This window comes from Balaenoptera borealis (assembly GCF_965194805.1).
Source record: "Balaenoptera borealis genome assembly, chromosome: 4".
In the NCBI taxonomy this organism is placed as follows: domain Eukaryota; kingdom Metazoa; phylum Chordata; class Mammalia; order Artiodactyla; family Balaenopteridae; genus Balaenoptera; species Balaenoptera borealis.
Window position 1 is genome coordinate 46960865 of NC_138861.1, and position 24952 is coordinate 46985816.

Consider the following 24952-nt stretch of genomic DNA (forward strand, 5'->3'; position numbering starts at 1 on the left):
CTCGTCACGCCGCGCCGGGGCGGGGGTGGGGGGTGGGGTGTAGGAACTCCAGGAGGTCCCCAAACTCGGTGACAGAGCTTGGCACTCGGTCCCGCCGGCGCAGAGCTGCGGCAAAGGAGGCGGCGCGGCCCCTCGGGGTGGGGAGGGGGTGGGAAGGAGACAGGTGAGACCCGGCGCCCTCCCAGCGCCAGCCGCGCCCCCGCCGTCTCGCCCCGAGAGGGCACTCACCGGCTTTGCACGGATCCTTGTAGTCCAGCGCCTCCGCCTCTTCCTCTCCGTTGCCACCGAAAGTATAGTCATAGTCGAGGCCGGCGCAGACCCCCAGCTCCGCGCAGAGGACAGCCCCCGTGGCCACCAGCCACGCGAGCATCCCCAGGGAAAGCGTCTCCAGCCCCATCTTCCTCGCGAGGAAGGGCACCGGTGGCTGTCCCCGTGGGAGGCTCCTCGGCGCGGCCGGCGCTCAGGTGTCTGGGGACATGGGGCGCCGTCGGGCCGAGAGAGGGCTGGGCGGCCTGTCCCCCGGCGCGGGCGAGGTGGCGGGCGGGGGCAGGTAGGGAGCGGGTCCGGGCGGGCGCGCGGCCAGGCTGCCTCCCCGCGGCCGTCCTTCCTGCGGCTCAACGGCTCGGCTGCCCCAGGCTCAGGCTCCCAGGTCCCCGGGCTCAGGCCCCGCGCGTGTCCCGCACCCAAGACCCGGCGCCGCCCTGGGAGGACAAGACCCGTCTGCACATCAGCGCGTCTGAGCTGAAAGTGGGGAGCGCGGTCGCGGGTTGGGGGCAGACATTCCTTCGCCGTCAGACCTTAAAAGCCGCAGAAGCAGCACGGCAACTGGCTGCGAGAAGGGCGAAAGTGGGAGGATTTGGGGATGCACTGTTTGCCTTCCCCCCCACCCCCGGCTGTCTTTTTACCCTCTTCCTAACTTAAAAAAAAAAAAAAAAAAAAAAAAAAAAAGAAAAGAAAAGAAAAGAAAAGAAAAGAAAAAAAAATCTTCACAGCATCTAACCCAATCACTTGCATCCTGCTTACTTATTCATACAATCAGGGTCAGGATCCGGGCCACAGCCTCCTCTCCGCCTCCTTTCGGTAGCCCTACACGAGCAGACAGACACGAGCGCGCCGAGAATTCCATTTATAATTTACTAAAGATAAAAATGAATATATCATGCACTGCGTCCAGGGACAGCAGTTAATAGATGATGTACGTGCCAACCGAGAGCGCCAGACCGGGGGTGGGCGAGGGATGGTGACAACTCAGCTCAAACCTCCTCTCCCCACCAATACACAAGGAGCTTGCGACTCCCCTTTGCTGCCTTGGCCTCGGTGCAGCCTGGAGGGTTGAGGAAAAGTGTCTGGGCCTCCGCGACCGAGGTAAGGAAACTGCTTTCAAAGTCCCCCAACCAACAAAGTTGTGCTACGAACTAAGATCCTCAGAACTGCAGTTAAAAAAAAATCCAAAATCCAGTTACAGATTGCAGCAGCAGGAAACGCGAAGACCTCGCCAAGGGCTGCGCTGTGGCTCACGCGGGCTCAGGAAGGGAAGTTGGAAGGAACACTTGGGAAGCAAATTTTCTGTGACAGCTCTGGCGCCCATGCCCAGAGTTGCTCAGTATCCTCTGGCTTCAGTTGTTTTACTTCGGAGGAGAGTGTGTAAAACCTGGCAGCAGGATTAGCGAGGTAAACCACATGTCAGCCTAGCAGACGCAGGACAAACACAGGCTGTGGGAAATTGGGGAGGAAAAAAAATCAGAGGAAATCTCTGCAAAACCCCTGTTGTGAGCAATTCAGAGGTTTCCCTACATCTGCAAGTAGTTTCCAAAATAGGTGAGAGGAATTCTCCTCCCCCAAATTTCCAAAGGACTCATGATTGGGAGCCTTCTCTTTTCCAACTAAATCTTGAACTGTCACTTTAGCAGTGACTTGTAAAAAATATTCTGTTGCCTTTACATCTTAATTTGACTTCTAAATGTCTCCCCCTTTTCTGAGTTACCATCAACATACAGTCTCATCTAGAGGGAAATAGGAAGGCAACCACACGCATGCGCACATACATACATACATACACACATGCACACACACACACACACACAAACACACAAACCTTTGACAGGTAGACCCAGTATTGGTTAGGGGATCTGACTAGGTTTTACGTTTGTTAAAGAAAAATTAGAGGCTAAAGTTGAAGAGGTATCAATTATTTCCAACTTAAACTAAGAGTAAAAGGATGGGAGGGCTGGGTAGAACTGACTGATTCCATGTTCCTGGCAAAACTGCGGCTTTCTCAGAAGCCACTAAAGTGATGGAGCCTCCCTTCCATAAATCTCAAACTTCTAACCACAGGTCATAGAAAAGAGAGCAGATCTGGAAAGAACATGTTCAATAAGCAGGTAGAAGTATTTGGTTTTGAAATCTCTTGCTGAGTCATTCTCAAATTCTTTTACCCATCAAAAACATGTTTGCATAATTAATAGTGACGTTCCTCTAGTGCATCCTCTAAATAAGAATATATTTTGTTTAGTCTATTTGAAAGCCCAGGAAATACAGCTTTCTTTTAGAGGATCCTCTTGAGCTGCTGACAGTGTCCCCACTCCCTACCCCCAGACCTTTAAAATGTCCCTTGTTAATTTAAATGACTTGCAAACGTTTCCTTAGGCTATTTTATCATACGTAATTTCGCAAGAGTTTGTACCTAGAGTTTGCCTAAACATCACTTACTTTGCAGTAATAAGTATGTTTCATTCATTTGTCCTGAAAAAAATGTTACAATATAGGGACATCTACCTATTATATTTTCCTTACAGAATTTATCATTGCTCAGTTTTACAATTTTATACATTTGTAACCCAGAGTTAGAATGATTGACATAGTAGAAGCTCAAATCAAAATGTAGAAATGTTTCTTTGTAGCTAAAAGACTTGCAGAGAATACTTATTTACATCACAGTATCCTAGGCCTCAAATCCCTGATTTATTTTTAAATATTATTTTAAAATATGTATTAAATCTAAGTTTATTATAATAAAATACTTACTTTTAAGCTTTATTTCTATAGTTGGTACGATTGCAAACAAAAATAGATTTTGCCTTGCCCCTGAAAAATATAAATTTCCAAGAATTTGCAAGAAAACATAAAAAACAATATGCATGTGAGAAAGGAGTTGAGTGTTCCGTCATACGAATATAGCCATAGATATGTGCCCTATGTAAATCCAGTCTCCTTAGAAGATAAAAGAGGAGACTGATTGCTTCAGTAAGACATGCTGAAGGAACCTTGGCTTCTAGCTGGCAGCAGCTGCCTCTGACTACCATTGTCGCTTGCAGCAGAACCGCATCGACCCCAGCAATCCTAGGGAGGAAGCCACCAAAGATAGCTGAAGCAAGAGGTACTCTCTATGCCAATTGGTATATCTTGTTTGCTATCACAGTAATTAAAATAAACTTGCCTTGTAGACAATATCAATTAAAAATATCTATTTTCTAATCTAGTCAATTTGTTATTAGCTAGTAGTGATTGTTTTTTGCTATGAAACCAGGTAATACATGAATATATTCTGCTCATGTTCCTCGTAAAAAGAGATAACTCAGACATATATGGAATAAAATGTGGTTCCCTCTCTCCATTGGTTTCACCCCTGTCAACCTGCTAGCTAAGTAGTGTGCATATATTTTGGCTCCATGAAATTGTCTAATCTGTTGGTTGAAAACAGCAAATATTGGCAATTTTATAAGGTTCAACCTAGTACTTCAAGGCTTTAAAAAATTCTACTCTGTATTAATGTTGTTGTTCTTCTGAATCTATATGCACCTTAGTCAAATATTTTTACGTGAGAAGATGGGTCTCTGGGCCTCAATGGTGTTTACCTCCTACAGTTTCTTTTCTTTTTTTTAAAATCTTACATTCTATGACTTTTTATATCACATTATTTCATGCATCACCACTGCAGGATGTTCCCAACTCTTGATAATTAGAATGATGCTGCGTTCAGTCAAAAATCTGTCCCTTATTTCTGTTTCCTAGTAGCAAGTAGACTGAAGAAGTGAACAGAAGGCAATGTTTGTTTCACAACAAGTGTTACAGAAGGTGTTTGTTTGTTTAGAAAAAGACACACACACCTCCCCAGGAAATGAAGACAAAGAAAAGAGCCTTCCTTCTCTGCAGTGGATTCTGGTCTGAGCAGGGGTTACTGACCTAACAGTCTCTGGTCATTTCTTAGTACTTGCTGATTGGCTGTACTGCCCTTGTTACTAGTTTGCTCTTGCTGTGGAAGACAGAGACACCCTTTGTTTTTATGGCTTTTAGCTACTCCAGACCTTTTAACTCTCCCTTTTGCCCCATTCTCATGAGACCCTCTACAGCACACATAAGCTTTATTTTACCTTCTTTCTTCTAAGACTCTCTCTCAGTCCTGAGCAATTCTACATAACACCTCTTATTTCTAAGTGAGTCCCAAATGCTACTGATGCTACATGAGATCATTTTGGGTAACATAGTGATAAACTTAAAAAAATTTTAAGAGTTACATATGTGTGTGTATGTTAGAAAAAAAATCAACAAATTTGCCATTGTATATGCATGTCTTATAATGATGCTTAGCTTAAAAAACAAGTTAGTTGCTTTATGAAATTAAGTCATCCATATAGGCAGCCCATGAAGGTTAGCTGATGTTTGATAAACACTGATTTAATTCAGTTCCTATGTCCCCCTACCCGATGCTGTCTGTTAGGTAGGGAGACATAGGAACTGAATTCATTGCACCTGTACTGCAGTCTATTCCTTCTCCTACCTGCTTATCACCCATTCTCATTGCCAGTAGCACAATGCAGAAAGACTATGTTTGGGCACAGAGCTGCATGTATTTTCTGTCAGCACTTTTGGTTTGTTCTCTTATTTAAGCATTATTTGCTGTAGAAGTCTCAAGAATGGCTCCACTGACTTATTTGTTCAGAAACCATGTATTATTGCCTAATGGTATCTGGAAACGATTGTATTCTTTATTCAGGCATCAGCTTTGCCAAAGAGAAATGGAGGGAATGGAATGGAGTAAGAAGGGACGGGGCGGGGGGGGGATCATCTCATTTCCCACCTGGTGAGACTGATAGGTTTGAGTCCACCATATGTATTCAACTGTATGTATTCAATGTATGTCTGTACTGAATCTTCAGTGTTGTCCCCTGAGCACTGAGCTAGGGAGGTACAAGTGTATCGCTTGGAAGTAGTCTCTCAATCCAAGTTCCAGCTCTCTGCTTAATAGCTTGGTAATTTTGGACCCACTTTTTTAACCTCATGTGCCTTCAGCTTCTTCATCCATAAAACAGGGGTTATCTTATTATTCCATAGTATTTCAGAGTTGTTATAAAGATTAAGTTAGTTAATATATGTGATGTACTTACAGTTCCTACTATAGAGTGCACTTTTGGTATTTGTTTGCTATTATCATCATAAATAAGTTGTAAAAAGTCAAACTATTTCCAGCTCTTCTAAAACACATTATTTGAAAACAGCCTTCTTCTCCTTCACTTTGACCTAAATGGTATAACTCTAAGGCAGAGTGACTTATTCTAGGTTATGCTGGAGAGAAGCAGTGGATAGACTGGTGAAGAACATAGACTTCATTAGCAGAAAACTCAGAGTTCTAAGTCTGACTTTGCCACTGAGGAGCTGTTTGGCCTTGGGCAAGGTCCCTCCCTAGCTCCACTCTCCTGACTTTTGAAGCAAGAATGAAATACCTAATAGGGTTGGACTAAGAATTAAGTAAGATTATAAGTGTAATGTACTTTCTAGTAGGGATAAGCACATTACAAAGGGTGGTTATTATTATTAATTGGCATTTTCCTAGTGATCTATGGGGAAAACCTGTACATTATGATCTTTTCCACTGTCAGACGAGAAATTCAGCACACACACAAACCTGGTTACAAATTAAATAAAGCTAGAACAGTTTTATTTGAAAAATTCCACTGATACAAAACCTATTAAATTGAAATAAAGATTTAGGTGACTTTGCTGGTGTTGCTTATAAATTCCCCAATTTATAGAAGTATATTTACTTCTGTGACTGACATCTAGAATGTTTTTCATCTCGCCATTTTCTGTCCCCTTGATTTAGCTAATATGGTCTTGTGTTCATATTTTCATATTATGAGCAATAGGTAGGTGTTCCAATTTTTCCTACACAATTTCCCTATCAAACAAAATTTGTGCTTCATTTCATTCTACTTTTCTCATGAAGATTAATAAACAGGCCTTGAAGCTTTCCATGAAACATACTATATTCTTTCAATACAATGAGAATAACTTAATTTAAAAATAAAATAATGAAGTAGTACCAGCCTCTTGTGAGAAAGAAATACCTAAACTCCGTAACGCCCATTATCTAGGTTGATCACTTGCAAACATTTTTCTGATCCTCTGCTCTTTTGAAGATAAGGAGTAAGAGTTAGAAGGACTGAGTCATTCATGAACATATTACTGTCAACTTGTAACCTCTGACCCTCCACTGGCTCCTTCAGCTGGCTGTTCTTTGGGGGCCTGCAGTTCTGCTAATCCAGTGGACAAGTGTTGGGCAGTGGGGAACTGCATGTCTAAGAGTGGCCAAGAGCCTCTAACCCCAGTAAGAGCCCATTCTTCCTTTGGCCTCTGGTGAAGCCTCACTTTGCATTGTTCCTTCCTGACTCTACAGATTATATTCTAGACAGAAGTGCCTACTCTGCCTGCATCCAAGTCATTGTTCTCATCTAGACCATGTCTTCCCCATGCATGAATCCCATAAAACACATATTGTGCATGTACATATGTACTAGAGCAAAATAATTTTTTAACTGACAAAAATAGAATTGAGCCTATTTCAGCAATCCAAGTAATATAGGCCACCACTGGAAACATTTAACATTGGAATAAAAGTGAAAATTAATTTTAAAAATCTATACATTTAATATAAAAGCAGAGCTTAGGATTAGAAAGTGTCCTTGAATCCTTGTTCTACTTATTAGATGTCTTTGGACACATTCTGCCTTAGCTTGATTTTTCTCACCTTTAAACCTCCTGTGGTTATCTCGTATATCCGGTATATAAATCACTTAGCATGGAACATGGTGTTTGACAGGAGCTCTGTGGCTATGAAGTCCTCACCTCCTCACGCCCACAAATAAAAAATATCTATGAGATCACAATCAAATCAAATACCCTGAAAAGAAACTTGTAATAAGTATTTACAAAATGGTTGGGAAATACAAGATAATTCCTTCGGAGGTAAAAAGAGAATCTGAAGGGAGACTGAAAAGGAAGACTGCCTATATTCATAACATCACTCAGGGATTTCAGGCTTTTCTCTCTCCTTTCTAGTCCCTACCTGTAAGCAACTAAATGTCCAAGTAGCAGTAATACCCCATAGCTAACTTGGTTAATTTACCTTCTCACAATAAATTTCTGACAGCCTAGATTTATCAAAGCAAACATCTTTGAGTAACACTGGAAAACCTGTTGCTAGGTAATTCGTTGGTATATATTTAAAACTTGTTTGACATCAGTTTTTATGATGCATTGTAAAATCACCAAGTTATTTTGTAACTTATTTAACTCTATTCACAATTTGCAGCTGCATTTGAACACTGGTTTTTCTGTGAGTATTTCTAAACTCTCCATCATGCTCTGGGTCTGTTTCTAGGGCCAGGCCAGATTTATTTTGTAAGCTGCACTGGGCGGCTCTCAGGTGGCAATAATTAATGACCTTGGCCTTCAGCTTCAGGCATGATAACTCACTCTGTATGGATTTTCCAACCACTAAACAATAGTTTTGCCCTGTAAAACCAACCCCCAATCAATATGAAGCATCTGAGGTGTGTTTATTTGTATATTTATTGTTTTTCATCTTCGAAGCCCTTTAACAACACTAACTGATGGTCCTTAAAATAGGTGAACAAGGTTTGTTCAAGGCTAGCAACACCAACTCTAAAAACCTAAGATACTGAAGTGGCTACAACTCAGAGGGGACAATTTCCTTCATTTTTTCCTCTTCCTCACTTCCTGGGGAAGTTTTTATTCAGACTTACTCTATGTCTGAAAACTAAAACTAAAAAGAAAAAAATCTTGTCAACAGAGCAGAGCACAGCTGGGCCAGTGGATTCCGATTTCTTCAGGTCAGTAGAGCACTGGAATATTCACATTGCTTTGCCAGGGTACTGAGGAGAGCTGGGTTATCGAAAGGTAATTACTCAGACAAGGTTTTGAAAGCACCGCTCACCATCAATTATCTAGCTATTTCAGATGAAGATGGGTGTGGTGCTCTCAGTTTTTGCTCATGGAAAAGTGCTGACATTTCTGCATAATTTCCTCCTTTTCCTACTTTAGTTAGCATGTATTTGATAGAAGGTTATACCCAGTGTTTTCCAAATTATTATAACTACTCCAAAAACACCATCTGTGACTGTGGTCACAGTTCATTTTTAAGGCTGTGCTTAGTACCAAATCCTCACTGTTAAGTACTCTGGTGGTAACAGAAATGTAGTGGGTTCCTACCTTTTTTTTTTTCTCTCTCTCACTTTTCTTCAGAAGGATTAAAAAAAGTTTCATTCATATGGGTTCCAACATCAAACTAAAAAGTAATTAAATTATATTGAGAGACCAATTTCTAAATACAGCTCCCTTTTGAAAGAAAATGCTTTAATAATTTCAAAATGAATAACAACAGTTTTAAACATTTCTTGAACCTGTAAAAATGAGTTGGTTCTCCTTTGTTTTCTTACTCTCTAATAACAATTGCTATGAGAGATGGAAAATGTCATGTGTTTGGCTTTAAAATCAGTGCAAAGTTTATGGCTTTCTCTTTTGAAATCATCAGGCCACTTGCAGAGAACCTGAGCTGTTTGCTCTTAATTACTAGTAAGACAGGAAAACAATTAGTAGAGCAATTAATTCAATATGTAGTAGGATCTTTTACTAGCCATTTTATTCTAATAACTCAGTACATAAATGCCTCAGTTCACAGGACATGCTCTCCAAGAATAATAAAATGATCATAAAACAATAAGCTCTTCATATCTTTTGTTTCAGTTAATGATCTTAACTATACAAAAAACAATATCAGAGCAGACCAGTTACTAAATTGTATTCTTCTTACCCCTCAAAACTCACTTGCCCCTAGTTAAATCTATATTTACTGTTTTGGCCTCAGTTATCTGAGTTATTTTTAATAAATAATTTCTCAAAATAATAACTAGTAAAGTGAATAATCTGATGATAAATTTTCATTTAGCTCAATAGAACTTATTTTATTGCAAAATTAGTTGTTTCTTTCACATGTCAAGTACTATAGGCTGAAGTGATGACTTTTTTTTTTTTGTTCTGAAAGATTTTCTGTGGCTTTTGAATTTCTAATTTTTAAATTTCTAATTTTGAATTTCGAAGATGAAATCTGTTTTTCCCCAATTGTCATAATATATTTTTCCATAAGATTAATCCTTTAACCATATCACTCATTTCAGGGTGTGTTTTTGGAATGATTTCTCCATTTAAAATTTCTCCTGAGGATTTATAGTTGTGAGATATTTTTGTATATATTTTAAGCATTATTTTGTTTTATTAATGTTCTAGTTAATATGATGGGCAAAAAATCAAAAGTATGAGCTCCACATCAGAATTTGAATACTGAAAGTACTGTATATGATGAAATTTGAAAATTGAGATCACCAGATGAATATTTGCCTGTGGAACCTACTCAAGTGTGTTGAGTAAAGGACAGGATGATGTCACATCCTTTTCTAGCAACATGACTAAACTCTTAAAGAATTATTGATTTTGTAAAAGTTGAATTTATAACATTGATTGTGATGCTAATTAAATATGTCTAGCACTTCATAAAAGAGAGAAAATATAATAATAACCTAAGTCATCAGATAATCTTAACTACATTGACGCATTTGCTCTAAAGAATGTTATACCAATCCTTCAGATCCTGTTTTTCTGCCAGGTCTTCAAAGGCCACATAGCATTGAAGCTCTTAGTTTCAAAGACAGAACCAGAGCAGGAGTTAGGCACTAATTGGCCTTAACGTGTTTTAGAGTATGGTGTTCTAATTGGCATGCTGTGTGAGGCATTACCCAGATTGTACAAAGAGGATGCTTTACGCAGACTACATTTGGCAACTATGTCCTTGTTGGCTGGTCAGTTGTTTGACATCCGGCGACCTCTAGTGAGAACCAGAAGTTGTTAGTCAACATAAATTTCCTTGTCCAGTCTGAGTCCCTATAGGAACTACAGAAAAAGACAGAAAAGAACCTCAGCAAGGCTCATAGAATACTTTTCCTTTTTAAAAATCACAGTATTAATTCAAGTTTGGGGGGGTGAAAATATTTTTAAAAATATATCTTTAGAAAATTTTCTTCAAATTTTCTAGATATTTCATTGCAGTCAGTTACTACACTAAAGAAAATTAAAATGCATACAAATAAAAGGAAAAGTGTGAAAAGTTCAATGATGATATAAGCTAAGTATTAAAGAAAAAAAGAAAATGACTATATATTACAGATAAAACTGGACAGTTATTTGACATTTTTTTAAGCAACTATTTTTGCAAATTTTATATGCTCAAATTTTAGAATGATACAATTTTACTAGATTTTAATTAATCCTATAAAGCAGCTATGCTTAGTTTAGTTCCTGAAATTAAGACATTAAATAATTAGTTAAGTATATTTCAATGCATAAATATAAATGCATAATATATAAATGCATAAATAAGTACATACGGTATGAATGAGAATATCATGACCTTAACTCTCAAAGCACATAGCACAGCACCAGGCATTCTGATAAATTTAGTTGTAACAACTATAACTTTTATAATGATGCCTAGTTGTTTGAGATCAATATATATTAACAGGAAAACATAGGAACAGAAAATGAATGACATATGGTCACCACCCTGAATGTGCAATTTAGTAAGGTGGATGTCAGGAGTAACTTGATCAAATGTGATAAATACCTTATATGATGAACAAATGAAAGCTTATAGATGTTCTATGAAGAGTGATAGCTTTCACTTTAGAGAATGAGGGAAGAGTGTTCATGGGGGTGTTGTACCTTAAAAGAGAATATGAGGGAGAATGAAAGAGGAAAAAGCAAGTACATTTCTGCTTCCTTTGGTGCTGTCTAAATCCTATTTATCTTACTTGGCCTTATTTATGAAAAATATTCTCTCTTTACATTTTACTTTGGGTAATAACCTTCTATTTTTTCTTAAATTTCACATATATTTTATAACTTTCTGTATTTTAATCTTTCTATTGTTAATAACAGTGAACATATTAATGCATTGTTTACATTAGGGTGTTTGGTATAAATAATACACATTTTAAAAGGGTTTTACACTTAACACTTATATATAGTTTTTCAACATTTCAGGACTATAGTTGCTTTGGGAGTTATAAATTTATCCTCACTTAGAAAAACTGAAGTGCTCCGTACCTCCTTAGTGCTATGACATTTAAAAATGTTCCAAGAAACATGAGTTCAATCAAAAAAAAAATCCTTCCTCAAAAAAAAGGGCAAGGTTCTGTGATCAAATAAATATTTTCTTGGGTATATATTTTTTATACTTTATACTTATTTATAAAATTTATGTCTCCCAGACTAAGTAAATGTATTTAATTTAATTGAATCTCAAACTTTTTGAGAATCTCTTAAGACTTATAGTTATTACTACACATGTAATTTTTCTGAGATTTGAGTGTGAGAGTGATTCTCATTATGTCCTAAAGAGTCCATTGGATAAACTCTACCCAGATAATAATAAAATATTTTATTTTTAAACATTTAAAAATTTCTTTAATTAAAAATGTTCTTTCCAGTTTTATTGAGCTATAATTGACATGCAGCACTATAAGTTTGAGGCGTGCAGCATAATGATTTGACTTACATATCATGAAATGATTACCACAATAAGTTTAGTGAACATTCATTGTCTCATATAGGTACAAAATTAAAGAAATAGAAAAATATATTTCTCCCTTGTGATGAGAACTCTTAGGATTTACTTTCTTAACAACTTTCATATATAGCATAGAGCAGTGTTAATTATACTAATCATGTTGTACATTACATCCCTAGTACTTATATTATAACTACAAGTTTGTGCCTTTGACCACCTTTATCCAATTTGCCCTCCCCCACGCCCACCTCTGGTAACCACGAATCTAATCTCTATCAGTTTGCTTATTTGTTATTGAAGTATAATTGACCTATAACACTATGTTAGTTCCTGTTACACAACATAGTGATTCGATATTTCTATACATTTCAAAATGATTGCCACAATAGTTACCATACAAAGATATTGAATAATTATTGACTATAAAAATCTTTTCTCAGTCAACTGAGCACAAAATTGATTATATTTGGCCATATAATATGTAACTTGTTTGCTATGATTATCTTTTCTCTCTTTCTTTCTTTTAGGTAGGGAATTTAGTGTAAATAGTTCTAGATCTACTCTTATGGATCTAGCTTCCTAAAATTCTTATAAATTGGTTTTTAAACTAAAGAACATCATAAGAAAAAATAGGGAATTGGATGATATTTTTCTCCGTCATATTTGGCAATACTGGGGTAGTTTCAAATTTTGTGATTAGTAATTTAGAAAATGTAATTTCAATTAATCAACCAATATAATTCAACTAAACAAATGTATGGAATGAGGTGACGTAGTCAGAAAACTTGTTTTAATTTTTAAAACATCAGCTATTAGAATCTTTTAATGAAACTATTGGCATGGACCATCAGAATCATAGCAATTGAAATGATCATAGATCATGTCCAACTCCCTCATTTCTAAAATAATTGAATCTGTTCTTACCTTGGAGACCTGCATGAGTGTCAGGTAGCCAGTATGACTCTTAGCTATAGTCATTTTCTTTGGGTTTAGTCTGAATTTTCTTTCTCAGTTTCTGATTTAAGACTTGAGTCAGATGACTGAGTCTTCGGTTGGCACAAATTCTTTGGAGTGTTTGTAAGTGTTAGTACTTTAGAAAGTACTTGAAGTTCTTTGTAGCCACATCTTGGGAGCATCATTGCTTAGCTGTGTCTCCACAGACAAAAGAGTATGGATAAAGGCAATTTCTTCTACATAATGGATGAAGGGGAACTGACCAAAAACATCCAGATCACTCTCCTGATGTTCTCTTGTCTCTTACACCATCAACAGGTGTGGTCGCTCAGAAACTTTCTAATTACTCAGAGAGAAATTAGTAACAAGTTAACTGTTAAGATTAAGATTATATGGTAGAATTTGTTGCTGGTGGTGTTGGTGTTGTTTTATTACTCACATAGTAAACCAATGCAGGGTATTAAATTCAATTTTATTCTATTTCCAACTCAATTCAACCAGTATTCTGTTATGTACTCTAGGGAATAAAAAGGAAAAGACATGATTTCTTACATGAAGCTAAATATGTTTTATGTAATGTGAAAATAGTTACCCAGAAGCTGATTATTTGGCTGTAATGGAAATTCAAAATGGGTCCATAACTATAAAATGATGCCTAAAGAAATAAGTATGAATCTTTTGAACATTGTACAATATTTTATATTTCTGTTTTATCACCCTTTCATGAGCACAGTGCTGGATACAGTAGGCTCTGTATAATGACTTTTTTTAGTAATTAAGGAATGGTGAGTAAAACATTAATTTCTAATTCATAAATCACATGCTAGATAGCCTATCTTTCTTTCTGAGTAATTTTATCATCTACTTTGTTGGTTAGCTGAATTGAAAGGTACACTCATCTTGGCAATGACAGTAAGTTGGAGAAAGATTTTGCTTCTTTTAAACTGTCAAACATTATCTACCCATAAGCATTAACTGTTTTTCTGTATCAATACCCAGTTTGCTCTAAGATAACTCATAAGTACAGACCTTTTTGAATGCTTAGATTATACTTTTCATCACTGAGATTATGGGTTTTCCCCACTAACTTTTATGAATATTTCTGATTGCTGCATGCTCTAAACTTTGGAGGCTTAGCAGCATGTAACCTAAAGAATTTAAAGACTCTAGTCTCTGCTCAGCTGACTTTTTAATTTTTTTCAAACTTTTCCAACTGGTACATCTGATACAGGGATTAGAGTGACTTTTCCATTTGTAGAAGTTCCTTTGTAGAAAGATGATATTCTATCTTCTGAGATGCCTGATTCTTTCATGGATAGTCAGGTTTTCACTATATCTTGAATCAAATTTGATAATTTCATTTTTCTTAGAAAACTATGTCCTTCATTTCATTAGCCTGATTAAGATTTTAAAATTTACAAAGACTGATGTAAACACAGTGTTTTATTATAATTTTCTAGTTTTTTATTGTACAACTCATGCTGTTTTCACTTTCAATTTTATGCATTTCCAATTAGGTTTTATTTACTTATTAGACTAGTAAAAATGATTTTCTTTTTTTAGTTAATTTATCTTTCTATTAATTGATTTCTTTTACATTTTATACTCATCTTATTGAAGTTGGGTTTAAAAACAGTTAAAAATTCTCAGCATATATACTATTTTTTAAACATGAGAAGATTTATTATAATGTAGTATATCATTTGGAGTTTAGTTGCAGGAGGAAAAACTGTTCTATTTTAAGCAAAGAGAAATCTGTTGGAATTGTACACTTAGACATTGGAAGGCCTGAAGAAGCAAGCTTGATCCAGCAGGAATGACCCCAGAAGAAGACCACAGAACCAGCTTGTTAGGGAGGTACCACATTTGATATAATCAGAAAGGGAGGAATTGGGATGCCAATTGCTGGAAATGCTGACTTCATGAACGCACTACTTAGCTTTGATCCAGAAATCAGCAAGTTGCTATCACCACCACATCTATTTCCCCTGCAGAAAACCCAACTTCTCTACCACAGTGTCTACCAGGAGAAACTGCCTCTACAGCAGGAAACTGCTTCTCCCCGTTTTTATCATTTAGAGCTCTGCTGCCCAGCGCAGTAGTCGTCAGCCACATGTGGCTGCTGAGCATTTGACATGTGATTAGTTCAAATGGAGATGTACTCTAAGTTTAAAATACACACCAGATTTCAAAGACTAAATGGGAAAAAAAAAGAATGTAAAACATTCCAATTTTTAAATATTGACTACATGTTAAAACAACGGTATTTTGAATATACTGGGTAAAGTAAAATGCAGTATTAAAAATTGATTTCATCTGTTTTCTTTTTACTTTTTATAATGTGCCTACTAGAAGATTTAAAATTGCATTTGTGGCTCAGATTAAATTTCTATTGAACAGTGCTGTTCTAAAACTCTCAAGAGTGCATCTCCTAGAAGAACCAATTTCACATCCAAAAATCTAGTTGTGAGGAAGTCATGTAAAAGTAGGCTTTAGCTTTCTAGCTCCTGTCATTCAGAAAGCTCCCCTGATTGAAAGTTGAAATGAATACTGAGCAAGCTAAGGCACTATATCTTCCACATGAAGTATTTTTTAGTGAAGAGCTTAGGCAATATCTCATAAAGTTTAAAATTTATTTTTCTCATTGTAATGCTTTTTGATGGTATGTAGTTTTATTCTAATTTTATTAAATTTCACTCGAAAATTAATTAGAAGATTTATTTTTTTAATCTCAAAGCATCTGAATTTTGTTTTCTTTTTTTGTCAATTTATTATTAATTTTTATTTCCTTTTATTTTTTACAGTGTGATCAAAGAAAGTGGTCTTGCACATTTTTTTGCTGTTTGGAATGTATTAAGGTTTTTGTGTGTGTTGCCAACCAGCTTTGTAAAAGCCCCACAGGCATGGGAAAGGAGCAGATTTTCTCTTCTGTAACATAAGAAACTAATTTGTATGTGTTAATGTCTTTATTTATATTAAACTGTCACTCCCTCATTTTTTGTTTTGTTTTATTATTGTTGTTGTTGCATTTTGTTTTGTTTTAAACCCCAGAGATCTGCTAAAGATAGGGATGTTTTAAAGTCTCCGATTTTGCTAAAAATAACTTAGAATTAGGAGATGAAGTAAAATATTTAACAAGTGAGCAAAATATAGGTTAGTATGGGATATATGTAACCGAAAAGTAAAAATAGGAACCATGAAAAGTTCTGTGTGAGGAAACATTTTGTCTGTGGGGATTGAAAAAATGTACCATATAGGATAAAACATTTTATGTGATTCTTGAAATATGAATAAGATTTGGTGTTATAGAAGAGAGGAAGACGTTACAGCCCGTGGGAACAAATAATCCGAGGTTGGTCTTGTGACACTACAGTAAATGTTTGCTAAAGCTAATGTGGGATTGTTAATGTTATAAGCAATGAGGATCCATTGAAGATATTGAGAAAGAGAGAGACATAATAGAGCTGATGGTTTTGGAAGATTATCTAGTGTAGAGGGTGTGGAGGAATATATTGCCACAGTTCATGTCAGTCATGACAATGAAAATGTCAGTCCACTGAATGGAATATTAAATACTCCATTAAGTAAATATATTACTATGAAGGAGTAATTCATAGAATTTGATAAAGTAGATTAATTTTTTCCAGTGGAAAGGGACAGCATATGGAAAAAAAAAATCAATCCCTACACAAAGAGTTTTAGCCAGAATGACCAGAGACGCTAGAAACAGAAATAAAAAGGTTGGTAAGATATGTTAACTCTCCAGTTTATATCTCCTCTGTGCTCAGGTCTCACGTATTCAATTGCCAATCTCTGTTTGGATACTTCTCATTCAGCTAAACGTTAGCACACACAAGTTCTTAACCCAAACAGATCTTCCCCATCCTGACTTTACCCCATATTATAGCCATATTTCTTATCTCAGTGAATTTTCTGTCTTACATGTTAAAAGTTTTTTGAAAATATATTCTTAATAGCTACATAATATTCTACCTTATGGAAGCAGCAAAATCACCGTCACCATTTCTCAACTGTTGAACATTTAGACAGTTCCCAATTTTGTGGTGCTTCAGTGAATGTTCTTACTTGTATTTATATCTTAAGCTACTTTTGTTATTTCCTTAGAATATAGTTCTTAGCATAATTCAAAAAGAATAAAAGCATATAGTGAAAATAATATCAAAAAGTATGAGCATTAATCCCATACATTATCTTTTCAGAAGGTTTTACTATGTTAATATTCTATCAGCACTATATGAGTATGTATTCTCATCATATACATACCTACCCAATAGTGAATATAATCTACTTTTGATCTTTGACAACTTTAATTTCCAAAAAAGTATTATCACATTAACTAGAATTTATTTGATTAAATACTAGTGATATTGAACAATGCTTTCTTTTATTTATTAAATATTTGTATTAATTTTTCTGAAATGGCCCTTTTATGATCCTTGCCTAGTTTTCAACTGGACATTTTGGACTTTCCTTATATGTTTTTGTTTTTTATAATCACTGTAAATATTTTCCTCAACTTTGATATTTTCTTTTTAATTCACATGGCATATTTGTAACACATAGAAATCTCTACTTTTTTGGGGTCTTAATTCAATCACTCTTTATTTTTCAATTTCATTTTAGTTTATGATCTCTTCATTCATATCTAAAGACCAGATGATATATGCAATATACTTTCTGCATATTTTCTCTATATTTTTCCTAATTTAATAAGCTAGGAAATCAATTTTTAACACCATTTTATTGACCAATTGTTCTTTTCACAATAGTTTGTGATACCAGTCTACTTACAAACTATAGATTCTGTTCTTTTGAAGTGTCTGCCTATGTAGTGCTACATTGTTTTAATTATTTTGACTTCATATTATATATATTTAATATGGCATAGAGTATATATTATGGAATATACACTTCCTTAGGCATATAATTATTTGCTAAGGCTGTTCTGTTATGAGTCTTCTTGTGCAAAATGCTCTTAGCTAGTTATACCCATGAACTTCTATGATGGTTAAACTTATTGACTGGGCCAGAGGGTGCCCAGATATTTGGTTAAACATTATTCTCGGTGTGTCTGTAAGGGTATTTCTGAATGAGACAAACATTTGAATCAACAGATTGAGTAAAGGAGACTGCTCTCCCCAACGTGTGAGGGTCTCAGAGATATATGTATATGTCTCCTATCAGTACTGTTTCTCTGGAAAACCCTGACTTATACAATTTCTAACAAGTTTAAGCAAATAAAACTCCACTGGAGATTTTCTGTATTTATATAAAAACTACAAGTTAATTAGGAGGTAATTGACATCTCTATACCAATCCATGTTTTCATTCAGGAACATGTTTCTTTTATTCATATACGTCAGCTTTATTGTCTCTCACTAAAGTTTTCCACTTTTTTTTTCTCTCATTTTATCTGTCTTTAATTTCAGTTACATAGGACCTAAATTTTTTATTTTTTAACATCTTTATTGGAGTATACTTGCTTTACAATGGTGTGTTAGTTTCTGCTGTATAACAAAGTGAATCAACTATACATATATATATATCCCCATATCCCCTCCCTCATGTGTCTCCCTCCCACCCTCCCTTTCCCACCCATCTAGGTGGTCACAAAGCACCGAGCTGATCTCCCTGTGCTATGCGGCTGCTTCCCACTAGCTATCTATTTTACATTTGGTAGTATATATAAGTCCATGCCACTCTCTCACTTCGTCCCAGGTTACCCTTCCCCCTCCCCATGTCCTCAAGTCTATTCTCTATGTCTGTGTCTTTATTCCTGTCCTGCCCCTAGGTTCTTTTGAACAATTTGTTGTTGTTTTTTTTTTTAGATTCCATATATATGTGTTAGCATAAGGTATTTGTTTTTCTCTTTCTGACTTACTGCACTCTGTGTGACAGACTCTAGGTCCATCCATCTCACTACAAATAACTCAATTTCATTTCTTTTTATGGCTGAGTAATATTCCGTTCTGTATAGGTGCCACATCTTCTTTATCCATTCATCTGTTGATGGACACTTAAGTTGCTTCCATGTCCTGGCTATTGTAAATAGAGCTGCAATGAACATTGTGGTACATGACTCTTTTTGAATTATGGTTTTCTCATGGTGTACGCCCAATAGTGGGATTGCTGGGTCGTATGGTAGTTCTATTTTTAGTTTTTTAGGGAACCCTCCATGCTGTTCTCCATAGTGGCTGTATCAATTTACATTCCCACCAATAGTGCAAGAGGGTTCCCTTTTCTCCAAACCCTCTCCAGCATTTATTGTTTGTAGATTTTTTATGATGGCCATTCTGACTTGTGTGAGGTGATACCTCATTGTGGTTTTGATTTGCATTTCTCTAATGATTAGTGATGTTGAGCATCTTTTCATGTGCTTGTTGGCAATCTGTATGTCTTCTTTGGAGAGATGTTCCTTTAGGTCTTCTGCCCATTTTTGGATTGGGTTGTTTATTTTTTTGATATTGAGCTGCCTGAGCTGCTTGTATATTTTAGAGATTAATCCTCTGTCAGTTGCTTCTTTTGCAAATATTTTCTCCCATTCTGAGTGTTGTGTTTTCTTCTTGTTTACGGTTTCCTTTGCTGTGCAAAAGTTTTAAAGTTTCATTAGGTCCCATTTGTTCATTTTTATTTCCTTTAGTCTAGGAGGTGAGTCAAAAAGGATCTTGCTGTGATTTATGTCATAGAGTGTTCTGCCTATGTTTTCCTTTAAGTTTTATAATGTCCAGTCATACATTTAGGTCTTTAATCCATCTTGAGTTTATTTTTGTGTATGGTGTTAGGAAGTGTTCTAATTTCATTCTTTTACATGTGGCTGTCCAGTTTTTCCAGCACCACTTATTGAAGAGGCTGTCTTTTCTCCATTCTGTATTCTTGTCTCCTTTGTCAAACATAAGGTGACCATAGATGTGTGGGTTTATCTCTGGGCTCTCTATCCTGTTCCATTGATCTATATTTCTGTTTTTGTGCCAGTACCATACTGTCTTGATTACTGTGCCTTTGTAGTATAATCTGAGTCTTCTCCCTTTTTTCCTTGATGAGGCTGGCTAATGGTTTATCAATTTTGTTAATCTTCTCAAAGAACCAGCTTTTAGTTTTATTGATCTTTGCTATTGTTTCCTTCATTTCTTTTTCATTTATTTCTGATCTGATCTTTATGATTTCTTTCCTTCTGCTAATTTTTTGGTTTTTTGTTCTTCTTTCTCTAATTGTTTTAGGTGTAAGGTTAGGTTGTTTATTTGAGATGTTTCTTGTTTCTTGAGGTAAGATTGTATTGCTATAAACTTCCCTCTTAGAACTGCTTTTGCTGCATCCCATAGGTTTTGGGTCATCGTGTTTTCATTGTCGTTTGTTTCTAGGTATTTTTTAATTTCCTCTTCAGTGATCCTCTTCAGTGATCTCGTGGTTATTAAGTAATGTATTGTTTAGCCTCCATGTGTTTGTATTTTTTACTGATTTTTTCCTGTAATTGATATCTAGTCTCATAGCGTTCTGGTCAGAAAATATACTTTATATGATTTCAATTTTCTTAAATTTACGAAGGCTTGATTTGTGACCCAAGATATGATCTATCCTGGAGAATGTTCCATGAGCATTTGAGAACAAATTGTATTCTGTTGTTTATGGATGGTATGTCCTATAAATTTCAATTAAGTCCATCTTGTTTACTGTATCATTTAAAGCTTGTGTTTCCTTATTTATTTTCAGTTTTGATGATCTGTCCATTGGTGAAAGTGGGGTGTTGAAATCCCCTACTATGATTTTGTTACTGTGTATTTCCCCTTTTATGGCTGTTAGTATTCGCCTTATGTAGTGATGTGCTCCTATGTTGGGTGAATAAATATTTACAATTGTTATATCTTCTTCTTGGATTGATCCCTTGATCATTATGTAGTGTCCTTCTTTGTCTCTTGTAGTAGTCTTTATTTTAAAGTCTATTTTGTCTGATATGAGAGTTGCTACTCCAGCTTTCTTTTGATTTGCATTTGCATGGAATATCTTTTTCCATCCCCTCGCTTTCAGTCTGTTTGTGTCCCTAGGTCTGAAGTGGGTCTCTTGTAGACAGCATATATACAGGTCTTGTTTTTGTATCCATTCAGCCAGTCTATGTCTTTTGGTTGGAGCATTTAATCCATTTACATTTAAGGTAATTATCTATATGTATGTTCCTATTAACATTTTCTTAATAGCTTTGGGTTTATTACTGTAGGTCTTTTCCTTCTCTTGTGTTTCCTGCCTAGAGGAGTTCCTTTAGCATTGTTGTAAAGCTTGTATGGTGGTGTTGAATTCTCTCAGCTTTTGATTGTCTGTAAAGGTTTTAATTTCTCCATCTTACCTGAATGAGATCCTTGCTGGATAGAGTAATCTTGGTTGTCGGTTTTTCCCTTTCATCACTTTAAATATGTCCTGCCACTCCGTTCTGGCTTACAGAGTTTCTGCTGAAAGATCAGCTGTTAACCCTATGGGGATTCCCTTGTATGTTATTTCTTGTTTTTCCCTTGCTGCTTTTAATATTTTTTCTTTGTATTTAATTTTTGATAGTTTGATTAATATGTGTCTTGCGTGTTTCTCCTTGGATTTATCCTGTTTGGGACTCTCTGTGCTTCCTGGAATTGATTGACCATTTCCTTTCCCACATTAGGGAAGTTTTCAACTATAATCTCTTCAAATATTTTCTCAGTGCCTTTCTTTTTCTCTTCTTCTTCTGGGACCCCTATAATTTGAGTGTTGGTCCATTAAATGTTGTCCCAGAGGTCTCTAACACTGTCCTCAATTCTTTTCATTCTTTTTGCTTTATTCTGCTCTGTGGTAATTATTTCCACTATTTTATCTTCCAGGCCACTTATCCGTTCTTTTGCCTCAGTTATTCTGCTCTTGATTCCTTCTAGAGAATTTTTAATTTCATTTATTGTGTTGTTCATCATTGTTTGTTTGCTCTTTAGTTCTTGCAGGTCTTTGTTAAACATTTCTTGTATTTTCTCCATTCTATGTCCAAGATTTTGGATCATCTTTACTATCATTACTCTGAATTCTTTTTCTGGTAGACTGCCTATTTCCTCTTCATTTGTTTTGGTCTGGTGAGTTTTTACCTTGCTCCTTCATCTGTTGTGTGTTTCACTCTCTTCTCATTTTGCTTATCTTACTGTGTTTGGGGTCTCCTTTTTGCACACTGCAGGTCATAGTTCCCATTGTTTTTGGTGTCTGCCCTCAGTGGCTAAGGTTGGTTCAGTGGGTTGTGTAGGCTTCCTGGTGGAGGGGACTGGTGCCTGTGTTCTGGTGAATGAGGTTGGATCCTGTCTTTCTGGTGGGCAGGACCACATTCAGTGGTGTGTTTTGGGGTGTTTGTGAACTTATTATGATTTTAGGCAGCCTCTCTGCTAATGGTTGTGTTCCTGTCTTGCTAGCTGTTTGCTGTAGGGTGTCCAGCAGTGTAGCTTGCTTATCGTTGAGTGGAGCTGGGTCTTAGCATTGAGATGGAGATCTCTGGGAGAGCTTTCACCGTTTGATATTATGTGGAGCCAGGACATCTCTGGTGGACCTATGTCCTGAACTCAGCTCTCCCACCTCAGAGGCACAGACCTGACACCTGGCTGGAGCACCAAGACACTGTCGCCACATGGCTCAGAAGAAAAGGAAGAAAAGAAAGAAAAGAAAGAAAGAAAGAAAGAAAGAAAATAAATAAGTAAAATATATTTATGAAAATAAAAAATTTTTTTAAATTATTAAAAATTAAAAAGTAATTTTAAAAAAGGAAAGAAAGAAAGAAGAGATCAACCAAACCAAAAAACAAATCTACCAATGATAACAAACACTAAAAACTATACTTAAAAAAGAAAAAAAAAGGGACAGACAGAACCCTAGGACAAATGGTAAAGCAAAGCTATACAGACAAAATGACACAAAGAAGCATGCAGATACACACTCACAAAAAGAGAAAAAGGAAGAAAATATATATATCTATATATTAAAAAAAATGAGAGAGAGAGCAACAATTCAATAAACATATCTACCAGTGATAATAAACTCTAAATACTAAACTAAGATAAACATAAAACCAGAAACAAATTAGATGCAGAAAGGAAACCCCAAGTCTACAGTTGCTCCCAAAGTCCACCGCCTCAATTTTGGGATGATTCATTGTCTATTCAGGTATTCCACAGATGGAGGGTACATCAAGATGATTGTGGGGATTTAATCTGCTGCTCCTGAGGTTACTGGGAGAAATTTCCCTTTCTCTTCTTTGTTCACACAGCTCTTGGGGTTCAGCTTTGGATTGGCCCTGCCTCTGCATGTAGGTCACCTGAGGGCATCTGTTCCCGCCCAGACAGGATGGGGTTAAAGGAGCAGCTGGCTGGGGGCTCTGGCTCACTCAGGCCAGGAGGAGCGGGGGGTACAGAATGAAAGGCAAGCCTGCGGTGGCAGAGGCCGGTGTGACGTTGCAACAGCCTGAGGCATGCCATGTGTTCTCCGGGGGAAGTTGTCCCTTGATCACGGGACCCTGGCAGTGGCGGGCTGCACAAGGTCTCGGGAGAGGGGGTGTGGATAGTGACCCGTGCTTACACACAGGCTTCTTGGTGACTGCAGAAGCCGCCTTAACGTTTCATGCCCATCTCTGGTGTCTGCACTGATAGCCACAGCTCACACCCATCTCTGGAGCTCGTTTAGGTGGTGCTCTGAATCCCCTCTCCTCATGCACCCTGAAACCTCTTAGGCAGTTCCAGACTTTTTCCCGGACTCTCTCCTGGCTCGCTGTGGCACACTAGCCCCCTTCAGGCTGTGTTCACACAGCCAACCCCAGTCCTCTCCCTGGGATCTGAACTCCAAAGCCCGAGCCTCAGCTCCCAGCCCCCACCCATCACGGCTGGTGAGCAGACAAGTCTCTCAGGCTGGTCAGCAGCAATCTTCTGTGTGGGAATCTCTCTGCTTTGCCCTCTGAACCCCTGTTGCTGTGCTCTCCTCCATGACTCCAAAGCTTCCCCCCGCCACCCCGCCCCCCATCTCTACCAGTGAAGGGGCTTCCTAGTGTGTGGAAACTTTTCGTCCTTCACAGCTCCCTTCCAGAGGTGCAGACCCTGTCCCTATTCTTTTGTCTCTGTTTTTTTCTTTTTTCTTTTGCCCTACCCAGGTATGTGGGGAGTTTCTTGCCCTTTGGGAAGTCTGAGGTCTTCTGCCAGCGTTCAGTAGGTGTTCTGTAGGAGTTGTTCCACATGTAGACGTATTTCTGATGTATTTGTGGAGAGGAAGGTGATCTCCACGTCTTACTCCTCTGCCATCTTGAAGGTCTCCCTACTTTTTCTTTATAAAGCTGCTGAACTTTCATTTGAAAAGTTATTCTTTGGTAATTTTATTGAAAATAAATAGGATATTTTTAATCAGAGTAGATAGTTGGATACTGAGCCTTAAACTGGAATCAGTGGACTCTCATTATCCATCAGTGCAGGAGCCTGATTTCTCCCCCTGGACAACTAGGCACTCCAATACTTGTTTAATAAAGAATTTGGTTTTTGCCTTCCTTTGGCTAATGCTCATTAAAGAGAGTATTGAGTTTTGTCTACATAAAAGATATTCATTGGACCAAGTTCACATGTGCTTTAATTTGAGGGGAATAGTTCTTCTACAGCATGGAGGTGAAGGGCCAATAGAGAGAATACTGGATAAGGGGCAATATGCTTCTCCCTGGCCTCCAGTAATAGATTTGGGAACACCCTATCTTAACTCTCCCAGAAAGAGGCAACTAACTCTCTTTCCTCACTAGAAATACTACACAAATTCAGGAGGAAAAAGAAGAAACACATTTGTTTGTTTTTCATTGTGAGCATATTTCACACAGGTCATCAGCTGACATCAGCAGATGGCCCCATAGCAATGGGGCTGGTAAGATAAATTTTACCCTTGATTATTAAAATAACCAAATCATTTTGATTTGACACTCAAATAATAATGTTAAAACAATTAAGTTTATTGAACAGACAATAAAATATCCTTTTAATTTTAAATCAAATATCCTTTTTAAATGCCACAATCCAACTTAAGATGTTTTGTTTTTGCACATCAAGATAG

The 24952-nt window shown here is 37.0% G+C and overlaps 1 protein-coding gene across 1 annotated transcript in view; it reads right to left on the bottom strand.

The window, feature by feature from the left end:
- The window catches only part of TLL1 (tolloid like 1), a 257300-nt gene extending 233642 nt beyond the window's left edge, over positions 1–23658 (bottom strand). Inside the window, exon 1 of the mRNA XM_082391226.1 lies at positions 229–23658. Coding sequence (XP_082247352.1) covers positions 229–397 — 169 coding nt within the window. The 5' untranslated portion in view covers positions 398–23658. The remainder of the gene's footprint in view (positions 1–228) is intronic.
- Positions 23659–24952: the final 1294 nt, after the last annotated feature.